We start from the raw sequence: 24,560 nt of genomic DNA on the forward strand, positions 1-24,560 counted from the left end.
ACTTGGCAGGTGGTGAGGGGTGAGAATCCTAGACTTCATTCTCTCTCATCTACAATATATAATTGGTGACCAGGTCATGGTAATTTTAACTCCTTGACTTAATTTTTTTCTTTTCTAATTCTATTTCCTTCACCTTAGTCCAAGCATTATAACTTTTCATTTAGGTTTCTGAAATGGGCTCCTATCTGCTGTCTCAGCCTTCAGTTCCATTCTACCCCAATCCATCAACTGGTCTACAGTCAGAGTGAATTTTTCTGAAGCTATAATCACAGAAACCTCTTCTTAAACGCCCTCAGTGAATTCTTACACCTTGAAAGGAAATGCACCTCTTCAGCAAGGCATTCAAGGTCTTCCTTCTATAGGACTCTGTCAACCTCTCTGGTTTTATCTCCATACTCACCGTTCATACTGATATTCTTTCAAGCCCCTATTGGAGTCATGCTGTCTCATGTTTTTTGCAGTAAGTTTTGCTAATCCTTATGGACAGGTTACTATACACTAGGATCTCTATAAATTTATCTACTCTTTCTCACAACCCCATGTGGTCAGTTATCCTTTTCCCCTGAACTGAAGAACGGAATAACTGAAGCACAAATAAGCTAAGTAACCTAACCAAGGTTACACGGCCAGTGAGAAACACAGCTGGGATGTGAACTCTACCGTCTCTCTCTAGAGTCAGTTTCTTTAACTACTCTTTATAGCTCTCTCACAATTTCCCTTCTTCTGGAAGACGCTTCTTCCTTCCTTCACTTAGCCTACCCCTACTTACTCCTCTTCCACTTAATCTGGCTCCTGTTTCCATTAAAACTCTGGAAAACCTCTCACAAAAATATCAGTTATGAACTCCAAAGGGACTTCTTCCATTCTCTTCTTACTTGATCTCTTAGATGTTTTCAACCACTGGCCTTGGCCTTTCTGCTTTACCTCTGGATGTGCTCCCTTAGCACCCTTTGTTGTTCATAGAACCTTTATATTGGAGTGACTAAAGTTTCAGTCCACAGTTCCCCATTCTCCTCTCCCTATGCTTTTTGCCTCAAGTGAGCGCATCCATGTCCTTCTATGTGCTGACAACTTTTAAAATTTTTCCCAGGCTTCTCCTTTGTTCCACAGGCCCTTACAGACCAGTGCTTCTTTAACATCCCTTGAACTTCTAAAAAGCATCCTACACAGAACATATCCAAAATGAAACTTGCAGTTTCCCCAAAATGTTGCTCTTCAGTGTGCCTCGGCACCACCCTTCATCGAGTCAAACAGCGTAGAAACGTTTACAGCCCACTGACCAAAGTGCACTCGAGCAAAGCTGTGGTCCGAATTGGATGCGTTTCACTTGCTTCAGCTGGGAAGAACAAACTCCGCAGAAACTGTGGGTTGCCTCAATAAAAGAGAACTTTAAGAAGCTTCTCATAGGGTATGGACTTGTACTGCGTGGTTGTAGGAATGATTTTCTTTTAAATGGGGTCCAGTTCTGAATTAGAGGTTGTCAAGAAGCCAGGGAAATTCAGTGGCCGCTCTTACTTTGATTTTTTTATAAGAGGCACGAGGACTAAAGTGGCCTGAGAGCAGTCACTGCTAAAGAAGTAGCAGGTACGCGTTCGGCAGAAGGAAGGATGTTGAGAATGGCCTTGTCTGTCTTGCTCCAGACATGTCATTGAGTGCTCCTGTCTGAATATTGTCTACAATTGTGTTTTATTTTGAGTTTTAGTGCCTCTAAGTTTTAGCTAGGCAACTTTGGAAAAGTGACTTGAACTTACAGCTTTAATTTTCCAATATAATAATTAAAACACATGTCTATCATCATCTTGGACAAAATTTCAAAATCACTTACACGTGATTTTACCTTGTACACTTACATTCTCCATTTCAATAATAAATTATTTTTTTAGGTTTCTAAGAAAAAAACCCCAATATTATTTTAGCTATTTGCAAAAACCATTTTAAGCTGCTTGGTAGATTATGAGACCTACGCATTTACAGACAGCGCTGCCAAGAGATTGCCAATTGCTGGAGGTCTGTAGGGTTACACATCCACAAATGTCTTGCTTTTCCCAAGAGAAAACAACGAAAAAGGAAGACTAACACAGAAGACCCTCAAATAATCAAGAGGCGAGACAGGATCTGTACTGGTTAAGTAGTTCTACACTCAAACCAGAATGCCTGCATTGGGATCTTTACTATTCCTTAGTTCTCTCCCTTAGTTATTGATCTTTTCTGTGTCTTAATATCTTCTTCAGTAACTCCGCAGAAACAGTGTCTTTCTCTTAGAATTGTTGTGAGGATTAAATAAGTTAATGAATATAAATTGCTCAGAACAGCATGTGGCACAGAATAGGCACTGAACAAATATTTAGCTGGCATTATTATTATAATCTGTCAAGTCTTGTGGAATTTAAAAAACATTTTAAAAATTGAGTAGCTGTCAAGGACACTCTGTATGTATGGTATGTATGTGGATAAGAGAACATGAAGTTGGAGTCATCTCTACAGTCTGTAAAACAGACCTGGCCCCTCGAGAAGACTCCTTCAGAGCGAGCTGCTCGGATGCCAGCACACAGTGAGTCTGGAATTACGTTAACATATTGGAGCCTTCCATGGGACTGAAATGGCAAAGGCGCAATTTGAATAGCAGCCTTTCAAAACTGTCAAAGGAATTGATGATGTATCCCGTTTGCCAGAAAGGGGCTTACGCAACGCCTTTAGATTGAATATAAGAAGAACTTCTGGGGGGATTCCATGAAATCTACTGTGAAGTGGCCCCATTCTTTTCTTCCCGTCAAGCTGGCCATTCTGACATCTATTAACTAACACATCTAAATGGGAACAAAATGTTTTTGATTATTACATCTGTTTAAATTGGCCTTCTGTGTCTGTTCATAATTTCAGTTAAATTGTATGCTCTTAGCATGTACTAGATTAGAGGTGGCTTCTTTGGAGCAGAAAAAAAGTGTTTGCAACAAAGATTAAATTACAATTTTAAAAAAATAAAATCACATGGAACATGGAGAAAAGCTCTGCATTTATTCTTTTTTTAAAATTTATTTATTTATTTTTATTCAGTTACAATTGTCTGCATTTTCTCCCCTTCCCTCCACCCCACCCCAGCCAATCCCACCTCCTTCCCCCCTACCTCTACCCTCCCCCTTGATTTTGTCCTTGTGTCCTTTATAGTAGCTCCTATAGACCCCTCTCCCCACTACCCCCTCCCCACTCCCCTCTGGCTATTGTTACAATGTTCTTAATTTCAGTGACTCTGGCATTTATTCTTATATTTGGTAACGGGTCATTTATTTCTGGAGCGTATTTTTGAATTAAGTTTTTTGGCACATTTATGTAGAAACCCAGTTATCTGAATTAATTTCTGTCAAGTCATTATTAAGATCGCTTGCCTATGTTTCCTTGTATTTTATGTACAAATATCCAGGCAAGAGACGATTCAAAGTTTGCAGTTCAGTGCCATGATCCTGAATGTGGATCCTGTATTTAACCACCAAGGCTTTCCCAAGCTGGCAGCTATTATAAGAAGAGCTAAATCGAGGGTTCCACATATTTACTTTAAAATGGGGACTTCAGCCCTGGCAGTTTCAAAGGAAGGAAAAAAACAATAAAACAGCTCTGGCTGGTGTAGCTCAGTGTATTGAGTGCCCTTTTATGAACAAAATGGTCACTGGTTTGATTCCCAGTCAGGGCACATGCCTGGGTTTCAGGCCAGGTCCCCAGCAGGTGGCACATGAAAAGCAACCACATATTAATGTTTCTTTCCCTCTCTCTCCCCCTCCTTTCCTCTCTGTCTGTAAATAAATAAATAAATAATTAATTAAAAAACCAATAAAACAGAGTTCCTAAATAGTAATGTATACAATGTATTTAATAATACTATCAGCCTTTAACTAGCAATCCTACTTCTGGGTATCCTTAGAGAGTCAATAATGGAAGAAAAGAATAATGCCATTTGCTCAAAGGCATTCAAAGCAGTGTTAGGTACAATAGTATATCTCATTAGAATGGATGCTTATAAATTCATTAAAATTATTATCATAAAGGCAGAGTAGAATCATGAGAAAATATTTCTCATATCATGTTAAGAAGCAGAAAAAATTTGTTGACAGCTAAGGCAAACATAAACAATACATGCATTTGGACCAACTGAAAATAACTACTTGGTGATAAAAATGAGTACTTTAAACATATTTTCTTCATTTTAAAAAAGATTTTATTTACTTATTTTTAGAGAGATGGAAAGAGAAGGATAAAGAGAGGGCGAAAAACATCAATGTGCGAGAGAAACATTGATTGGCTGCCTCTCACATGCCCCCAAACTGGGGACCTGGCCTGCAACCCAGGCATGTGACCTAACTGGGAATTGGACCAGCGACCTTTGGTTCTTAGGCCGGCACTCAATTCACTGAGCCACACCAGCCAGGACTATTTTCTTCACTTTTTTTTTTAAGAGAAAGAGTAAAGAGTTTTAATGGCATGACCATATTATTCAAAAGCCAAATTCCTTGTCCAGTTTTCATGGATTTGTAAACAATGACAGCTTGTATGTTAAGGCAATTTGAGCTTTAGCCCAGGAACCTCAATAGATTCACCACACCTTGATTTTCTGAATGAATTCAATGTAAATTTCAATGCCAACTGGTTTTCTAACTTTACTAATATGAAAAGATTTCATGGGTGAAAAGATACTGGAATCAGAGATAAATAGGAAAAGCACAAAATATGTTTTGAAGAGTTGTTTCTAATTGCTATATAGTTTTTTTAGAAGTTACAGTTTTACACTAGATACATATATACGGATATATAATTTTCAAATTCTTAAGTTTTACTTTCAAATTGTTGTTTACATTATAAATAAAAGATTAAAACCACAATGAGATACCACTTTACACTACTCAGAATGGCTGTCATAAACACATCAACAAACAATTGTTGGAGAGGATGTGGAGAAAAGGGAACCCTAGTGCACTGTTGGTGGGAATTCAGACTGGTGCAGCCACTGTGGAAAACAGTATGGAATTTCCTCAAAAAACTAAAAATGGAACTGCCTTTGACCCAGTGATTCCACTGCTGGGATTATACCCTAAGAATCCTGAATCACCAATCCAAAAGAACCTATGCACCCCAATGTTCATAGCAGCACAATTTACAGTAACCAAGTGCTGGAAACAGCCTAAGTGCCCATCAGTAAATGAGTGGATCAAAGAACTGTGGTACATTTACACAATGGAATTCTATGCAGCAGAAAGAAATAAGGAGCTCCTACCTTTCACGACAGCACGGATGGAACTGGAGAGCATTATGCTAAGTGAAATAAGCCAGTGGGTGAAAGACAAATACCATATGATCTCATCTGTAAGTGGAACCTAATCAACAAAACAAACAAGCAAGTAAAATATAACCAGAGACATGTAAATAAAGAACAAACTGACAATGACCGGGGCGGGGTGGGGGGAGATAACGGGAGAAAGAAGGGGAAGGGTCAAGTCAAGGTACATGTATAAATGACCCATGGACACAGACAACAGGGGCTGCGGGAAGAGTGAAAGTGGAAGGTGGGAGGTAGGGCAGGGGAGAATAATGGGGGGGGAATGGGGACAACTGAAATTGAACAACAATTTAAAAAATGAAATAAAAGACATAGCCATCGTAAGTTATAAGAAATAGTTACCCTCAAACCAAAGCCATAATTCAAACCCAAAATTTATTAACAAGTCCTCTTGGAGTAAGCAATAGCTGTTGAAGGAATGTCAGCTGAAGGAAGAGGGCAATTGTGTCATCATTGCTATTTGTTCTTTGGCAGTGACTGAAGAGAGAGGGATCTGAGCTTAGATACAGACCTCCTGAACAGGAGCCAAGGTGTGGGTCCATCTAGGGCAAGGCTGTGAACGACTACTCTTGGGATCAGCGTGCTCCCCAACCTTGGAATGCAGCACTCTGGAGCCTGACAAGGTCTTCTATGTTCTTGGGCATAAAACTTTCTCAGAAGAGCCACTGTAAGCCTGTTTGCAAATGTGAATCACTTGGGAATCTCCTTCAAACACCCATTTTGACTGAGTAGGTTTGGGATAGGCGCTGAGATTCTGCATTTTCACAAGCTCCCAAGCGATGTTCATGCTGGTGATCCAAGGACTGCCTTTTGGGGGGGGTAGGCAGACTCTAAGCTCACTTAGTTGAGGAAAAGAAATGCAGGGAGTTTTCTGGATAACTTGTTACTTTCCATCATATTACTACGACTGGAAGGAACTAATTGTGGAATGAGGAAGCATGTCATTGGAGTGGACTTCAATTTAAAAAGAAGTGTTAATTGTCTACTGAAATTATTTCTTCCAATTTTTATGTATCACTCTTCTGCCCAGAAAGATCAGCACTGGCAACATACACATTGTTGGATGCCCACCAGTTTGTGTGGGTGTCTGTTTGGTTGGCTGTTTTGCAATTTTGCTTCGACACTTTCAAATTTAATTTATAAATAGATCTCTTTATGTAACCCCCTCTCTGATTTTTTTGGTGGCCATTGAATGTATATGTAAAATGCCAAATTATATGATATTTAATAATTAACAATTATTTTTAGGGGTTTTTGGTTAATATTTTAATAATTATTTTAAAATTAAAGTTAAAATGTTGTGCAGGAAGCTGTTTGGTTTTTATTGATGTTCCTAAATTATAATTAGCCACTATTATTAGTGTTCAATTCTTTCAAAAGTGGCCTCAGTCTGAAACTTTTAACTTTAAATTGCTAAGTTCTGATTATAAATTATCCTGTATGTGTGAAACAGTAAGAGCCAAGCATAAACTCTACTATCTACAGTAGTAAAAAAATGAGTACATTATTGGAAATGTGAATGGGATTCTTATCATTGAATTTTTTTAAGCCTGTGAACAGTGAGCTGAAAGATCTCATGTGTTTCCTATGAGAGCACATTTCCATGGAAAATACGTTTACATGTTTTCTTTTTTGCTTTTTTGTTTTGTTCTGAATATAGTATTACACCTTGAACCCTTGACCTACCCGAGTTTGGAGACCTCAGAGCTAGACAAAAGAAAAGAACAAAAGGGAAGAAGGTAAGCAGATATTGGGCAATCAAGTCACTGTGATTTCCAGATAAATTCCTAGAGTGAATGGGGAATGAGCGAACAGTTCCTGCTTGCTCCTTGGGTTTATACTACTGTTTTGCTATTAAGAGTCTCTATCTTAATGCATGTTATTAATGTTACTAAGTTAGTTTGTTGTTCCGAAAACTGAAGTTAAGTATGAAAGCAACCAGCACAGTATCCATTTCATAGAAAATGTTTAATGAGGCTTTTTTGGTATATATGTATATGATCTCACTTGATTAGAAACATATACCCTGTTCTTTACAAAGTTATAGAAGTTTGGATGTCTGTTTCCTATCTTTCTAAGATAACGTTTCTGTTTTGGCCCTAACAAATAGCTATCCCATCCTTCTTACACATTTGCATCTTGTAGAGACGTTAGAATCTAAAAAGAAAGACATAAATTAAATGTGCGTATGATGTAATTCCACCAGGATACTACAACCTTCAGAAGCTCTGTAAGATTGCTTTAATTACTTAACTAAATAAAGCTCCATGAGATCCAGCTTTAATTTTCATGATAGAAAGATAAAGAGATCTTGATTGAATTTACCATTGTTTCATTACTCTTAAAGGTAGGAGCTATGCTATTAACAACAGCAATTTTAATGAAACCCTCTCTTCTCTAACCATCTGCAACAAATTTATTAGAATAAAAACACATTAGCAATAATCTCATTAACAAAAGTGAATATTAAAACTGCGCTAGAGATCTATAACATGAAGCATATTGTTAAAGAATTTCAGATGTTTATTTTTAAGATAAACAACGGTATTTGCTATAAAAGTTATCCAGTAAAGTCATTTATCTTGCAGAAGCTTTCAGTTCCTACACTCTAAATGTTAATACTCATGATGTTTAAATATCATTCTTCAGTAAGTAGAACCTGCTGTTAAGGGATGACTTCTCTAAACTTAGTATAAACGGTAACGTAAAGGTGGACCATTTAAAGGCATTGTTGGTATACGCACAAAAATGTTCAACATCCTGTATGTTTAAAGTGAACTCCCCTTTGCTTTCAATGTTTAGTTCTGTCCTTTAGAGTTAGGTGAAAATAGAACAGTATTATATTTTTCTTTTCAATTTAAAATCTGTTCCTTATGCCTTTATTCATAGAGATTTACCTGCAAAGAATTATTTATATTGTCTACTAAAATTAGAAATATTTTGAAGTCACCAGAACACCAGAGATGTCTGTTGTTAAAATCAAATGGTATCTGGAGTTGTTTTATCTTTCCCTTGAAACACATTACTTGAGTATACTTTTCTTGATGGAAAACCATCATTAAGTCTTTTTCTTATGAGTTGTAGCAGTATTAGAAGACTAGATGTTTTTCTGAAAGGGCAGCTAACTCAGAATACACGTGCACTTAGCTCAGGATGATTAGCGGATAAACACCAAATCCCATGTGGACCAAATGGACAGCAATATGGAGAATTTTAGGTTGGAATTTGCATACTTTTTCCATTTTTTAAATAATTTGACATGTTTAATCATAACTGTCTGAGTACAAGTTAAAGGACTTTCCTCCCATGAGGTTTAAATACATGCTACTTTGTTCTGTGCTAAAATGTGTTAACTCTCTTATTCTGAATTGTGTATTGGAAAATTCTAGTAAAACAGTACATTTTTTCAAAAAAAGGTCTTCCACTGACAGAACATCTGCACACTTAATGAGGCAATCCATTGAGATAAATACATCAGGTAATAAATTCCAATACGTGCTGCTCGTAGTATCACTGGCCAAGTACAAACCATCTGGGGAGGTTTGGAGACTTTCAGTTCCTTTGGTCACAGGTAAATCAGAGCACACATTTCACATAGCAGACTGTTTCTTAGCCAGTCCTCCTCCTCCATGCAAACAAGTCATTCCACTGACCACATATAAAAACAACCTAAGGGAAACTATAATTAAGGGGGAGAATGAGACGGAGTGTACAGTTCAGCACAGTTTAGCACAGAGTTCATAGTAAAGTATTGTGTGTTTATGTAGACACTTCTTCTCCTAACAAATGTCATTATCTAAATCTTAACTCTTCTATATGCCTCTTATATTCTTATGTGTTTCAAAGACTAGATCGTAAACTCCTGACATTTAGAAACTATCATAGCTTTTAAATCTTTTTCCCCAAGCTCTACTATCTAGCATAGTCTTGTCACATAGTTGTAATCTAACAGACAGTGGTGGATTGAATTATATGCAACATCCACAACATACTTTTATTGAAATGTAGAGATTTAATAAAGGATTAATAGCAGATTCAACTGAACAGTTATATGATTATTCATGCTTTATTTTTCTTCTTGAGACAGTTTTGGTGAATTGTATTTCTTTGAGACTTTTTTTTCATTTCAAACAAATGTTCAGATATATTGGCATAAAGTTGTTCATAATATTCTTATTAACTTCCATTCCCTTTTACATTCTGGATATTAGGTATTTAAATGTACTATTATTTTTTTTAATATTTTGTTGTTCTATTACAGTTGTATCATTTTTTCCTCCTTTGCCCTCCTCCACCCAGTCCACCACCCACTCCCACAGTTAGTCCCCACACCATTGTCCATGTCCATGGGTCACTCATACGTGTTCTTTGACTAGTCCCTTCCCCTTCTTTCCATGACTACCCTTCTCCCCTCCCCTGTGGTCACTGTCAGTCTGTTCCATGTTTCCATGTCTCTGGTTCTATTGTGCCCGTTTGTTTGTTTTTGTTCATAGGTTCCTCTTATAGGTGAGACCATACTGTGTTTGTCTTTCACCGCCTGGCTTATTTCACTTAGCAAAATATTCTCCAGTTCCCTCCATGCTGTCACAAAGGGTAGAAGCTCCTTCTTTCTTTCTGCTGCGTAGAATTCCATTGTGTAAATATAACAGTTTTTTGATCCACTCATTACTTGATGGGCACCTAGGTTGCTTCCAGCACTTGGCTATTACAAATTGTACTGCTATGAACATTGGGGTGCATAGGTTCTTTTGAATTGGTGTTTCAGGGTTCTTAGGGTATAATCCCAGCAGTAGAATTGCTGGGTCAAAAGGCAGTTCCATTATTTAATTTTTGAGGAAATCCCATACTGTTTTCCACAGTGGCTGCCCCAGTCTATAGGGTTCCCTTTTCTCCACCACCTCAGCATCACTTGTTGGTTGTTAGTTTGTTAATGATGGTCACTCTGATTAGTGTGAGGTGGTATCTCATGGTGGTTTTAATTTGCATCTCTCTGATGGCAAGTGATGTTGAGCATCCTTTCACATGCCTCTGGGCCCTCTGTATGTCCTCCTTGGAGAAGAGTCTGTTCAGGTCCTTTGCCATTTTTTAATTGGATTGTTTATCTTCCTGGTGTTGAGTTGTATGAGTTCTTAATGTATTTTGTAGATCAAACTCTTGTCTGAGGTATCATTGGCAAAAATGTTTTTCCTTCAGTTGGGTCCCTTTTCATTTTGATGATGTTTTTCTTTAGCCAAGCAGAAGCTCTTTACTTTTATCTAGTCCTGTTTGTTTATTTTTCCTGTATCTCCTTTGCCCTAGGAGATATATTGGTCAAAATACTTCTGTCTGAGATATCTGAAATTTTATTGCCTGTATTCTCCTCTAGGACTTTTATGGTGTCATGACTTATGACTTATAGTTAAGTCTTTTATCCGTCTTGAGTTTATTCTGATGTATGGTATAAGTTGGTGATCAAGTTTCGGGTTTTTTTTGCATGTAACTGTCCAGATCTCCCAACACCATTTATCAAAGAGGCTATTTTTACTCCATTTTATGCTTCTGTCCCTTTTGGCAAATATTAATTAACCATAGAGATGTGGGTTATTTCTGGGCTCTCTGTTCTGTTCCATTGATCTATGTGCCTGCTTTCATGCCAGTTGCTGACTGTTTAGATTACAGTGGCCTTGTAGTATAATTTGATATCAGGTATTGTGATCCCTCCTACTGTTATTCTTTCTCAAGATTGCTGAAGCTGTTCAAGGTCGTTTTGGGTTCCATACACATTTTTGAAATACTAAATGCTCTATTATTTTTTAATGATTGCTTTTGCCAGAGTTGTGTCAATTTTATTAATGTAATCCTTTTTCTGTTTTTTTGAGTGTTAATCCTTTCTCTCTGTTTTTTTCACTATTAAATTTTTAATATCTAGTCATTTTTTCAAATATATGTGAAAGATAATGTTTTGTATATCTTATAGTTTAGCTCATCTGACAAGGTTTAATATGTAATTTTTATTATAATTCAATTATTTTCATTATTATTAAAATTTTCTGATTTCCATTGTGACTTCTTCTTTACTCAAAAGTTATTTCAATGGATAATTCTCAAATTTAAGGCATATGGAAATTTTCTTATACTTAAAACAATTTTTTAATCAGCTTAACAACACATGGTCAACTTTTTAAAAGTTCCATGTTTACTTGAAAAAATTATATATTGTACTTTGTAGTGGTTGAAAACAGTCAATTTTACTTATTTCATTGCTCCAATCCGGTATCTTTACAATTTGATTTGTCTGTTTTTTTCATGAGATAGTTTGGAGCATGAAAATACTCCCAGCATAATTACAGATTAATCTATTTCTTCTTGCAGTTGTGTTAATTTTTGCTTTATATATTTTGAGACTGTTAGTAGCTAAATACAAATTTATAATTATTAATACTTCCTCGAAAATTGCAACTTTTTTCTTTATGAAGGGTTTTTCTTCACCTTTAAGAACACTTTTTGTTTGACATTAAAAACCTACTTTTATGTTAATATAGCTTTCTTTTTCTGAGAATAGGCAAATATGTCTTTTCCTTACTATTAATTTTGAACTTTTTGTACCCAGGTTTTAGATGTGTGTCTTTGCGCATATTGTTGGGGTTTATTTTTCTAGTAAGTCAATCTTTGTTTTAAAAATGAAGCATTTAAATTTAATGAAATTACTGACATTTCTGGATTTAAGTCTACTATCCTATTATTTCCTTTCCATATGGCCTGCCTATTCAGTGTTTTTTTTTTTAAACTCTCTTTTACAGTATTACCTTTTTGTTTGAGAGATCAAAAATCACTGTCACCCATAGACCTAGGCAAGGAAGGTTCTGTTCTGGACCCCACACTTCAGGGGTCTCTGTGGGGTCCTCTAGTGCCTTGGACCATCTAGGTAGGACAGCCGTAGTTGAAAGTGGGAACAGTTTGAGTTCTAGTACCTACTTCAACCCTTTGGGTCTACCTCCTACGAGATGTGTGCTCAGTCTGACATCTCCCCAAATTCTGAGATTTGTTCCTATGATGTGAGGCTGAGGCCCCTGAGTTACAGGAAGGCAGCCAGGTAAACAGATTGCTCCTGCTGGATAACACTGTATTCCTTCCTGCTTGGGCTGCCAGAACGGTACTGACAGGGAAATTTTGGGTGACTCACACTGTTAATATAAGGATAGACATCCTGAAAAGAAAAATTGCTCATGGTTCTGCTCACTCTTGGGGTGGCCCCATTTAGAGTATCATCTCATTATTTTCCTTCTATTGTCTTGGAATATCTTATATTCTTTATGAGTCTTCTACTGGTCACCTTAGTATATTACAATACTAATCTTAACTTATCAAAGTTTGATAATAATTTTTACTATTACTCTATTCCTGATCAATGAAAAGACCTTGTTAGAACATTATTTTTAAATTACAGTTGATGTACAATATTATATTAGTTTCAGGTGTACAACCCCATGATTAGACATTTATATAATTTATAAAGTGATCACCCTGATAAATCTAGTACCCATCTGATACCATATATATCGGGTGTCAAACTCATTTTCACCAGGGGCCATATCAGCCTCAAGGCTGCCTTCAAAGAGCTGAATGTAATTTCAACTCCTTAACAGTTAAGGAATAATTACATTTATACAGTCCTAAAATTATTTTGGCCCTTTGAAGGCAACTGCAAGGCTGATGTGGCCCCCAGTGACAGTAAGTTTGACACCCCTGATACATAGTTATTACAATATTATTAACTATAATCCCTATAATGTACTTTACATCCAGGTGACTATTCTATAACTACCAATTGTACTTCCAAATCCCTTCACCTTTTTTACTCATCTCCCCTCCCAACCTCTTTGCCAGCTGGCAACCATTAAAATGTTCTCTGCATCTATGTTTCTGTTCTGCTTGTTTGTTTATTTTGTTTTTATAGATTCCACACATAAGTGAAATCATCTGGCAGTTGTCTTTCTTGGTCTGACTTATTTCACTTAGCATAATACCCTCTAGGTCCATTTATGTTATTGTAGATGGCAAGACTTCATTCTTTTTTCATTTCTTTTACTGTTGACATTATTACAGATGTCCCCCATTTACCTCTCCTTTCTTCCCCTCTGACCAAGACCCCACCCCACACACCCCCAGCCTTCACCACATGGTGTCCATGGGCTTTGCATATATGCATATGTGTTCCTGGCTAATCTCTTCCAGTGTCCCCCCACCTTCCCCTCTGAGATCTATCAGTCTGTTCCATGTGTCCATGCCTCTGGTTTTGTTTTATTGTCAGCTTATTTTGTTCATTAGATTCCACGTATGAGTGTGATCATACGGTATTTCTTTCTCTGACTGGCTTATTTTACTTAGCATAATATCCTCCAGGTCCATCCATGCTGTTGTCACAAAAGGCAAGAGTTCCTTCTTTTTAATATTTCATTCCTTTTTACAGCTGGGTCATTTTCCACTTCTTTATACATTTATCTATTGATGGACACTTAGGTTGCTTCCTTATCTTGGCTATTGTAAATAATGCTGCAATAAACATATAAATGTATATGTCTTTTCAATTTGTGTTTTGGATTTCTTTAGATAAATACTCAGAAGTGGAGTTGCTGGGTCCTTCATTGTCTCATTATAGCCTTTACTTTCAGTCTACATGTGTCTTTTGTTCTGAAGTGAGTCTCTTGTGGACAGCATATGTAAGTAAGTGTCTTGCTTTGTTATCGATTCAGTTATCATATGTCTTTTGATTGGAGCATTTAATCAATTGCATTTAAGTTGTTGATGGATATGTATTTATTCCCATTTTGTTATTCATATTTTTATATATTTATTCTTCTTTTTAAAGATCATTTAACATTTCTTGTATACTGGTTAGTTGTAATGAACTCCTTTAGCTTTTTCTTGTCTGTGAGCTCTTCATCTGTCCTTTGATTCTAAAGGATAGCTTTGTTGTGTAGAGGAATCTTGGTTGTAGGTCCTTGCTTTTCATCCCTTTGAATATTTTGTGCCAACCCCTTCTGGCCTGCAAACTTTCTGTTGAGAAATCAGCAACAGTTGATTTCTTATGGGAGCCCCCTTGCTGGTAACTATCTGCTTTTGTATTATTGGTTTTAAGATTCTCTCTTTGTCTTTCACCTTTAGCATTTCAGTTATGTGTCTTGATGTGGGCCTCTTTAGGTTCATCTTGTTTAGGACTCTGTGCACCCTGGGTTGTATGTCTGTTTCCTTTGCCAGGCTAGAGTTTTTCCATCATATTTTTACATAGGTTTTCAATTTATTGCTCTCTCTCTTCTCCTCTGGTACCCCCGTGATGCAAACATTAGTACACTTGAAGTTGTCCCAGAGGCTCCTTACACTACCCTCATGTTTTCGTATTTTTGTTTGTTTGTTTTTTTGCTGTTCTGATTGGGTGTTTTCTGCTCTCTTATATTCCAAATCACTGATTTGATTCTGTTTCATCTACTCTACTTTTGATTCCCTGTAATTTATTCTTCATTTCAGTTAGTGTATCCTTAATTTCTGTCTTGTTCTTTTTCATGGTTTCCATATCCTTTCATGGTGTTGAAGTTCTCTAATTTCCTGGAAAATCCTTCTAACCATTGTTTTGAACTCTGTATCTGGTAGTTTGCTTGCCTTCATTTCATTCGGTTCTTTTTCTGGAGATTTCTCCTGTTCTTTCATTTGGGGTCTATTTCTTTGTCTCCTCATTTTGGCTGCCTCCCTATGTTTGTTTCTATGTATTAGGAAAAGCTGCTATTTCTCCCTGACTTGGTAGAGTTGTCTTGTGATACAGTAGTTGTCTTGTAACACCCAGTGGTGCAGCATGCCTGGTCACCTGAGCTGGGCAATCCAGGCGCACCCTGTGGGGGCTGTGTGCACTGCCCTGTTGTAGTTGAGCCTTGATTGCTGTTGGCACGTCACTGGGAAAAATTGATCCCCAGTCCATTTGGCTTTGGGGACCAGCTGTGACTACAGTAGAGGAACTGCTGTGCAGGGGCATATTCCATGGAGTAGGACTTGCTTCAGTGGGATTTTGGTGCCCTGGGTCTGTCCCTTGAGTGTCACTCGTGGAGATGGTAAGGTTGTAATCCAGTGTGGTCTGAAAGTGTCCACTGGGTGCACCAGCTCTGAGGCCTCCTGGATGGTCCGAGGTCAGCCACTGCCTGTGCCCTGTCTAGGTCCACCCATCGTGAGCTAAAGAGCATCTGCAGATGGCTGCTACTTGTGCTAGGCTTGTAGGTGCACAGGAGAGGCCAACCTGCAAATTGAGCCTGGATGCCACCAGTGCCAGCTATAGGGCCACTTAGCAAGAGGTAGAGGGTTCACAGAGGCCAGATGCTTCTTGTTTCAGAGATTTTAGGAGTCTGCAGCATGAACCAAGAGAGGCCATTTATATGAAAAAGCCACTGGAAATGGCTTGGATGGGCCCACAAGTTGGGTGGGGCAGGGTCTCATGGAATCACCAAGGCAGGGCTAACAGGGTGAACCAGGTTGATGGAAACTCAGATATGGCATCCACCTGCCAGCTCTGTTGGGGGAGGGCTCAGAAAACGAACAATGGCCTCTGCTAGCACTTCTGTCTGGGAGAAAGCTGCCCCTCCAGCTCTCACCAAGTAGCCAGACAATTCAGTTAATGCCTGTGTTTCCCTGGTGCCTTTTGAGCTGCTGCCCCATCACTGGAGCTCAGAGGGAGTGAGTGTGTGTAAGTCCATGTGTGGGCTCCTTAAGAGGTATGCCTGGGACTCCAGGAGCCCTTCTCCACTCAGCCACAATCTCCACTGGTTCTTATAGCCAGAAGTTATGGACACTTCTTTTCCCAGCAATGGAACCCTGTGCTGGGGGGTTCTGATGTTGGGTCAGGACCCATTGCTCCTTATGCAGGACCTGCACAGCAGAGATATCCCTCCCAATTTTTAACTGCCACGTGAGAGTGTGGGGCCAGGCCATTCTGCATCTCCTCCCCTCCTACCAGTCTCGGGTTAGCCTTAGTTATAGGACTTCTGTTCAGCTAGATTTCAAGTGGTTCTGAATTATGCTTATTCTGTAGTTTAGTTGTAATTTTGATGTGGTTGTGGATGGTTCTGAGTACTACGTTAACTCATGCCGCCATCTTCACTGGAACTGTTAGAACATTTTAACTTTGTTTACTGCTTTCTCCTGTATGCTACTAATTTTGATCATTTCAGCTGTATGTACATTATAACTACCATGAGACATTATTATTGTTGTTTTCTATAGTCCATATTTACCTGAATTTACTTGTATAACCTTTTTGTTGGTCTTCCTTTATTTCTAGCCCTTCATCTGAGATAATTTTCATCCTGCACAAAGAATACCCATTAGTATTAACAACTTTACTGGAAATCTGCTGTTAAAAATTGTTTTTTTTATTTGTCTGAAGCTGTCTTTATTTCACCTTAATTCTTGAAGGATATTTTTACTGGGCATAGAAATCTATCTTAGCAGTTGCTTATTTTCAGCACTTTGGAGGTATTGTTCAATTTATCTCCCAGTGTCTATTGTTTCTGTTGAGAAGGCGACTGTCATTCCAATAGTGTCTTTGTAGGTAATGAGGGTTTTTTCTTCTGGATATTTTTAGACTTTCTTGTTTTCTCTGGTGTTCCAGTTTTCACATAGGCCTAGACATGTTTTTCTTTTATAAAACTTTTCTTCCTTTCCTTGATGACTCTGGTTAAAGGTTTATCAATCTTGTTTATCATTTCAAAAAAACAGCTCTTGGTTTCATTGATTTTTGCACTTTTTTATTTATTCTCTTATCTTTATTATTTCCTTTCCTTTACTCACTTGGGGCTTAGTTTGTTGTTCTTTTTCTCATTCTTTTAAGTGTAAGGTTAGATTGTTTATTTGAGATTTTTCTGGTTTCTTGAGGTAGGCCTGTAAATGCTAAGAATTTCCCTCTTAGGAATAATACAAAGTATTATTGATTGTAAATTATAATTGAAAAAATATATAAACAAAATAAAATTTTCCTTCCTGAATCTGTGGCTTATTTTTAAAGTTTAAGATTATTTTTAGCCAATTATCTCCATTAGTTCCCCATTCTCTAGATTCTTGTTTTCTGAAACTCCAATTATATGTATGTCAGACTTTTTTCAATGCATTCCCTGTGTTTCTTATCCTGTCTTCTGATTATTTTTTCTAAAAATCATTGTTTGTGCTTCATTCTGGATATTTATTTCAGAATTTCTTTACAGTTCACTAATTCACACTTCAGTTGTGTCTAATCTCCATTAAACCAATCCACTAAAATATGAATTTTGGCTAATTTTTTTTTCACTTCAAGAATTTCCATTTTATATTTCTTTATAGTTTTTAATTCTGTGTTTAAAATCAGTCTTTTATCTCTTTCAACTTAGTAATTAAGTTCCAAGGATCCAAGATGTTGAAGGAGTAGGTGGAAGCTGCACAAACCTCGTCCCAGGACCAAATTGTTATTACAACTAAATTATAGAGAAATCATCCCGAATAACCAACTGAACACTAGCTGGAAAGAACCCTTATAATCACAGACAGACAGAAGAAGCCACTTCACCACAACATGACTGGTAGGGAAAGCAGAGGATGCACAAGAGGGCTGGCTAGGCTTCCATAGGCAGCAGCTGAAGGTCTGGAGGGATATTTCAACAGCTGGTACAGTTTCCCCTGAGAAGTGTGGGGCCTACACCTCAAGCTGGGCTCCCCAGCCTCCAGCATCAGAGCCAGGAAAGGAACCCAGATAACACCCAGCTGTGAAAAGCAGTGGGGTTTCTGTCCACCAGGGAGAGACTGGAGATGTAGAAAACCTCTTAAATAAGAGCCAACACACAACATACTGTTTGCATTCACTTACCCTGGGCTCTGATGGAGGGAGGGCAGAATAAACGAGATGCAGGAGGAGAGTCTGGGGCTAGCAGCTCTGGGGAGAGAACTGAACAAACAGCCACCAGGATCCCTGTGCTGAGTCATTCCCCACATTTAGAAGCCATCTTCTCAGGCAGAGCTCTCCCTTCCAAGTCTTATAACCTGAGGGGAAGCAATAGCCCCACCCACAGGAATTACTCTACCCCATCCTCTGGAGCCTAGCTGGGCTGCTCAGTATAGCATGAGGCTATATCATTGATTAAGTTTAACGACGAAGCAGATCTCTGGGAGCTCTTAGACTTTAGCTGACCCTCCCTCTGGCCCGGTGCTGATAAAAGCTGGCCTTGGTGCACAGCCTGGTTCTTTCTGCACACAAACAGGCTCAGAAGAGAGAGCCATAGGCTGTGAATTGCTCATAGTTCCTAACAGGTCCAGTCACAGTCAGCATCCGACATAGGCCTGTACTAGAGTCTTGCAGATCTACCTAATACATAGAAACAAACACAAAGAGGCAGCCAAAACAGGAAGACAAAGTAACAGGCCCCAGATGAAAGCATAAGAGAATCCTCCAGATGAAAAACTAAATGAAAGGGAGGAAAGCAATTTATCAGATAGAGTTTAGAGTAATATTATAAGGATCCTCAACAGCAAGAAAAAAGATATAGAAACCATAAAAAAGGACCAGTCAGAAATAAAGAATACAATATCTGAAACAAATAATACACTGGAAGGAATAAACAGTAGGTTAGAGGAAGCAGAGGATCAAATCAGTGATGTGGGAAACAAGGTAGAAAAAAACACCCAAGCAGAACAGCAAAAAGAAAAAAAGGAGGAGAGCTTAAGACCTTTGGGACAATAGGAAGCGTAACAACATCCACATCATGGGAATACCAGTAGGAAATGAGAGTAAGTGAGGGATCGAGAACCTATTTGAAGAAATAATAACTGAAAACTTCCTTAGTCTGGTGAAAGAAAAAGATAGAAAAGCCCAAGAAGTGGAGAGAGTTCCAAACAAGATGGACCCAAAGAGGCTATACCAAAACACATCATAATTAAAATGTCAGAGCTTAAAGACAAGGAGAGAACACTAAGAGCCACAAGAGAAAAGCAGGCAGTTACCTACAAGGGAGCTCCAATTAGACTGTCACCTGATTTCTCAACAGAAACATTTCAGGCCAGAAGGGAGTGGCTTGAAATAGTCAAGGTGATGAAAAGCAAGGATCTACAACCAGGGCTACTTTACCCAGAAGGCTATCATTTAAATTTGAATGAGAAATAAAGAGCCTCCCAGACAAGAAAAAGCTAATGGAGTTTGTTAACAGCAAACCAGTACTGCAACAAATGTTAAAGGCTGGCTTTAAGAAGAAGAAGAGAAACAGAGAAAAAAAGTTTAAAAATAAAATGGTAATAAATACGTATCAATAATCGACTTAGTAAGAATAATTATTTTAAAGATGCTCATAACTGAAATATATGGGAGCCCTGTAGGTTTGCTTCTATTCTATAGTTTCTCTCATTTTTCAACTTCACTATATGTCAGGTTTTTTCTACCTGCAAAATGGTGTGTAGAAATAATATGAGGCCAAGAACGATGTTAAGAGAGAAGGTTAATATTTACTTCTACCAGTTTCCTAATCTATAAAAGAGGAATAACAGTACATCTACTTCATGATTTGTAGAATCATGATTTGTAGAACAACAATATATCTACTTCATTAGGATAAAATACTACTAGTGAAGTGTTTAGGATAGTGTCTAAGTAAAAATCAATGTTTTATAAACACGAAGACAGAAATCCGTCAGATCCTACTCCACAGGACATTTTGGTAAGTGATTTAAGATAGAATTAGTACATTGAGTAAGAAACACTCATCATGAATATGTTATGTTGTAGGCACTGTGTTGGGTCCTGGGTCTAGAAATACGCCTGATAGTTGTTGGGAGTTGCAACCCGCCGTGGATACAGAGCCCTTTTGTGGAATACACAGAGGTGGTTCAGAAGACTCGTCTGTGTTTCTGGACAATTGCTGTCTATTCCAGTCCTCCTGAATGCTAATTAAGTCAGGATCCCCCATAGTAAAGATGTCTACCGGCATCTACTTTAACAGCATGCCTCTGGAACTTGCACATTTATAACAAATTAATGGCAACAGTATTCTTAAATGGCTTTAGAACAATGAACTAAAGTAGACGAGTTCAAACAAAATGTTTGGATGTATTCTGAAAAACCACTTTAAAGAATGTAGAAGAGCAGCAGAATGCTAGGGGAAAGACAAAACCAAACAAAGCAAAACCAATCAATTTAGCTCATAACCATCCAGAAAAGAACTTCATACCTCATGACAAATATTCTGGAATAATGATGCATGTTGAAAGGGGGTAATAAGTAAAATAATTATTATTATGCACAATGGCTAAAAACACAAATCAAAGAACAATTTTCAGATGCATGTTATGTGGAAAAGACTTTAGTTTGTCTCTGCATTAATACCTATAGATACAGAGTACATATATATATATAGATAAATAGATAGATATACTCTAAGTATATATACATGGTTAGAAATTACCTAGAAATAAACATTAACATTAATAGATTATTTCAGTAAGTAAAATGACTGTGAAACTTAATAACTATACATAAGGCAATGCTTTTCATCCAGCAATCAAATCCACTTTGAACGGGGACAGTTCCCCAGATTCGAATGGGGATACTAAAATCCACTTGTAAATTATCCGATTAGAACTTAGAACATACTTTCTTCCTACAATGTCAATGTTGTACATATGATGAAGTTTCCATTTCTAGCTTCTAGGGCATTTAGCAGATGCAACTATTGGTTTTATATCACGCACTATATGTCCGAAATTAAGTGCTTTTGTGCATTGAGGGCTGTGGCCATCTGCGTCAACATGTGCACGCCATGGGCCCAAGAACCGAGGCCACATGTGTCCGCATGATTTATTCATTTGTTACAGGAAAACGTTGCCCAGAAAAGATAACCCTGTAAACCAATAAATAACTTCATTGTTTGTTTCAGAAAATTCCCACATATTCAATTCCCTCAGAAAAACAGTCTGCTCACCTGGCAAAGAGTTCACTTATCAAGCAACAGTTTACTCACCAAGACTCGCTTCAGGACTCTTGCCTTGCTATAGATACCAACTCGAAACCGCCGTGCCACGGACTCTCCCAAGCCCCGGCGTTCTCTGCCCCGGTGTTCTCTGCCCAGGCCACCGGAGCCCAGACTCCCGAGTTCCATCACCGTACTCCCTGCAGAGACTGTCCACTCTCTCAAGGCAGAGTCCTCTATGACTGCAGTTCTAATAAACTATAGTTTCTTTATTAACCAGTTGTCTAACAATATTTTAAGGGAGCTCCGTAACATACCGTTTTATTCCTTTAATCCTCGTAACACCCTTATTAATGGTGAGAAGAGAAAACTGAGGCATACTGAGCAAAGTGACTTACCCAAGGCCACAAAACAACTTAATTCACATGAATATAAACTACGGTATTAATATTACTGAGCCATTCTTCCCCTAAGTCAATCAATTGAAGAGTCCCTGGGGAATTCCACGCTCTGACTTTATCAGCCTTGAGGCTCTAACTTCGGAGCTAGTGATTTTACGGCCTGTCTTCCTCCCTGCACCGAGATCTTTAAGGACAGGGACATATCTTGTTTGTCTCTGTACTGCCAGTGCCTACCACAAACTCTGATACATGGTGGGCATTCAATAAATGTTCACAAAATAAACAGTATCTGAAACTCCACTTTATCAAAGAGGTTCTGAGAGAGTAACAGGCTGGTTTTAGCTCACCCAGAAAGTGACTGTCAGAACTGATGCTCCCGCCAATGCGCCGCATTCTTCAGCTCAACTGCAAATGAGTTCTGAAAGAGCAGCTTTTGTGAAAGTCTACAAACACTGCAATCCTACCGAAAGATATTTCTTTGCTTTTAGCTGTAATATCATCTCAGTGTGACTGTACGGGCCGTCTCATGTTGGTTAGATGCTTGAATGATACGCTTGCCTCTGATGAATAAAAACTGAAAACATTAATGGAAAAATACAATTTCTGACAGTTTTACAACACAGGGAATTCTATGTAGTTTCCTTGATATTGAAACAGTTGTGATTCTCTATTCTAAACTGTGCTTTACACATATAAAATTCTTTTCTTCTTTATTATAAAGAGAAATGAATGTTATATAAATATTGGGCATCAGGGAAACATTTAGAACTTTACCTATAGGGTCAAATTATGAAAGGAAAGAAAGTACTCTGGAAAGGGTTTTTGCTCATTCTGGGATAGCTACTAGTGTAGCAAACAATATGAAGAAATAAAACAAACAACCTAAAGAGACACATCGACCCAAGGCAAATGTATGAACCCATTTTGATTCTGAATCGAACAAACTGATATAAGGTACTTTTTGAGCCAATCATGGATATGTGAATAAGGACAACAGATGTCATTATGGAAAAAAATCCTTAATTAGAAATATATACTGAAGTACTGGGTATAAAATAATAAGCTGCTTCTGAGATTCGCTTTATAGTTCTCGGGGAGGGGTGTTGTGGTGGTGGGTGTGTTTGTGTGCGTGCTCATGCGCATGCAGATGAAACAAGATTGGGAAAATGTTGACATTGTTGAAGGTCATGATGAGTACATGGGGATTCATTATATTCTACTCTCCATTTCTAGATGTTTGAAATTTTCTGGAATAAAAAGCTTAAAAAATGGTTAATTTCACCAGTACTGTAGTAGGTACAAAGTTCCCGATCATTCACATATATAGTCTGCAAACTCAATACTAATGTCAAAACTCAAAGCAAAAAATTATTCTACTCCTCTGTGGATAGATTCCAAACTTTAAGAAAGCAATTACTTTCTCTGCTTAGGAGAATTTTATACAGTCTCTAGCTGAGCATCAAGGAAGACTTTTCCCAGCTATTCATCTCTTCGGAGGGTATGAGAAACCTCCAGTTTCCTGCTAATGAAAGGAATTGGTACCGCACAGGCAGAGGTGGCCTCGCACTCACTCTTGCCTTACTCAGTGGCTTTTTACAGAGCACAAAGTAATTTCATTAAGTGCCAGCCCATCCCTTTAAGAAAAAAAGAAAAACCTCACAAATCCTTAAAATAAGTATCTCACTCTAAAATGCTTATTCCTTAAAGGACATTAACACAGTGTAAAATACGCTTCATATTAGGCACTTTTTATGTCTGGCCTGGTTCCTGGGTGTTTCTTTCCTTTAACTGTGGATTTTTCACCTCCAGATAACATGGAAAATCTTTCCAAAATGTGGAGAAAAATGCAAATAATGTTCAGTACAACTAACTTAACTATACTTATATCTATACCTTCCCTCTCTTTAAAAATCAGTTCAAGGCAAAACGTGGTATGTAGCAGATATCAAGGGTCTCACGTATTGAACAGGAAACAAGACTCAGAACACAATGTCCTACTGACGTTCTAAATCAGGAATTTAGGTCAATCCTTTCATAGTATTTTCACGTGTTATTTTATTAAACGTGTGCTTTGACAATGAAAAAATGGATGATAGCTTTCTGTTGTTAGCTATTACTTTATTGCCTATTTCAAATGTAAGGCAATGTTTTTAGAATATTTACATAGCATGACATAATGTTTAGAAAAGCAAAATCAGCAATAGATTCCACAGATACCCTTTTCCATTGAAATCAATGCTGCTGCTTCAGAGCAATAACCGCATGACATCTGGGAGACTTCACAGGATCGAACAACTTCACAAGTGCAGACCATGCAGTGTCTTCCTGCAAAGTGGCAAGTGATTTGGCAGTAAGACCATTGGTTGAAGACATAAATGAGACATAAGTCAAGCTATGTATTTTAATATTAAAAACTACATAAAAAATAAACCATATAAAAGAAAAATATTCTTTGTTGAATAAAATTAACATTTATAATTTCACCTTCATGAACTTATGCTGAGAAAATACGTAAATGTACCTAGAGAGTGAACTACAAGTTTACTCTTTGCTCGGCTTGTAAAAAACTGGAATCTGCCAATAACAATTGGGTATTACTTAAACTATTTTTTAAAGGTTCCATTTATTTATTTATTTTTAGACATAGGGAAAGGGGGAGAGAAAGAGAGAGAAACATCAATGTGTGGTTGCCTCCCACACACCCCCTACTGGGGACCTGGCCTGCAACCCAGGCATGTGCCCTGAGTGGGACTCGAACCAGAGACCCTTTGGTTTGCAGTGTGGCACTTGGTCTACTGAGCCACACCAGCAACAGTATTAAATTATTTACATGATAAAACATTACTCAGCATCTGTAGTAGACTTAATGATATAGGAAAATTCTAAATAAAATAAATA

At 37.8% G+C, this 24,560-nt stretch overlaps 1 protein-coding gene across 2 annotated transcripts in view; it reads right to left on the bottom strand.

The window, feature by feature from the left end:
* METTL25 (methyltransferase like 25) overlaps window positions 1-24,560 on the bottom strand; it is a 128,856-nt gene that overhangs the window by 10,476 nt on the left and 93,820 nt on the right. Inside the window, exon 12 of one of the 2 annotated variants that reach the window (XM_053921028.1) lies at window positions 23,880-23,987. In XM_053921028.1, coding sequence (XP_053777003.1) covers window positions 23,895-23,987 — 93 coding nt within the window. In that variant the 3' untranslated portion in view covers window positions 23,880-23,894. Of the gene's footprint in view, window positions 1-23,700; window positions 23,988-24,560 lie in introns of those variants that run through there. The other variant, XM_024572771.3, reaches the window with a different exon arrangement.

Source organism: Desmodus rotundus, chromosome 3 (genome assembly GCF_022682495.2).
Source record: "Desmodus rotundus isolate HL8 chromosome 3, HLdesRot8A.1, whole genome shotgun sequence".
Lineage (NCBI taxonomy): Eukaryota > Metazoa > Chordata > Mammalia > Chiroptera > Phyllostomidae > Desmodus > Desmodus rotundus.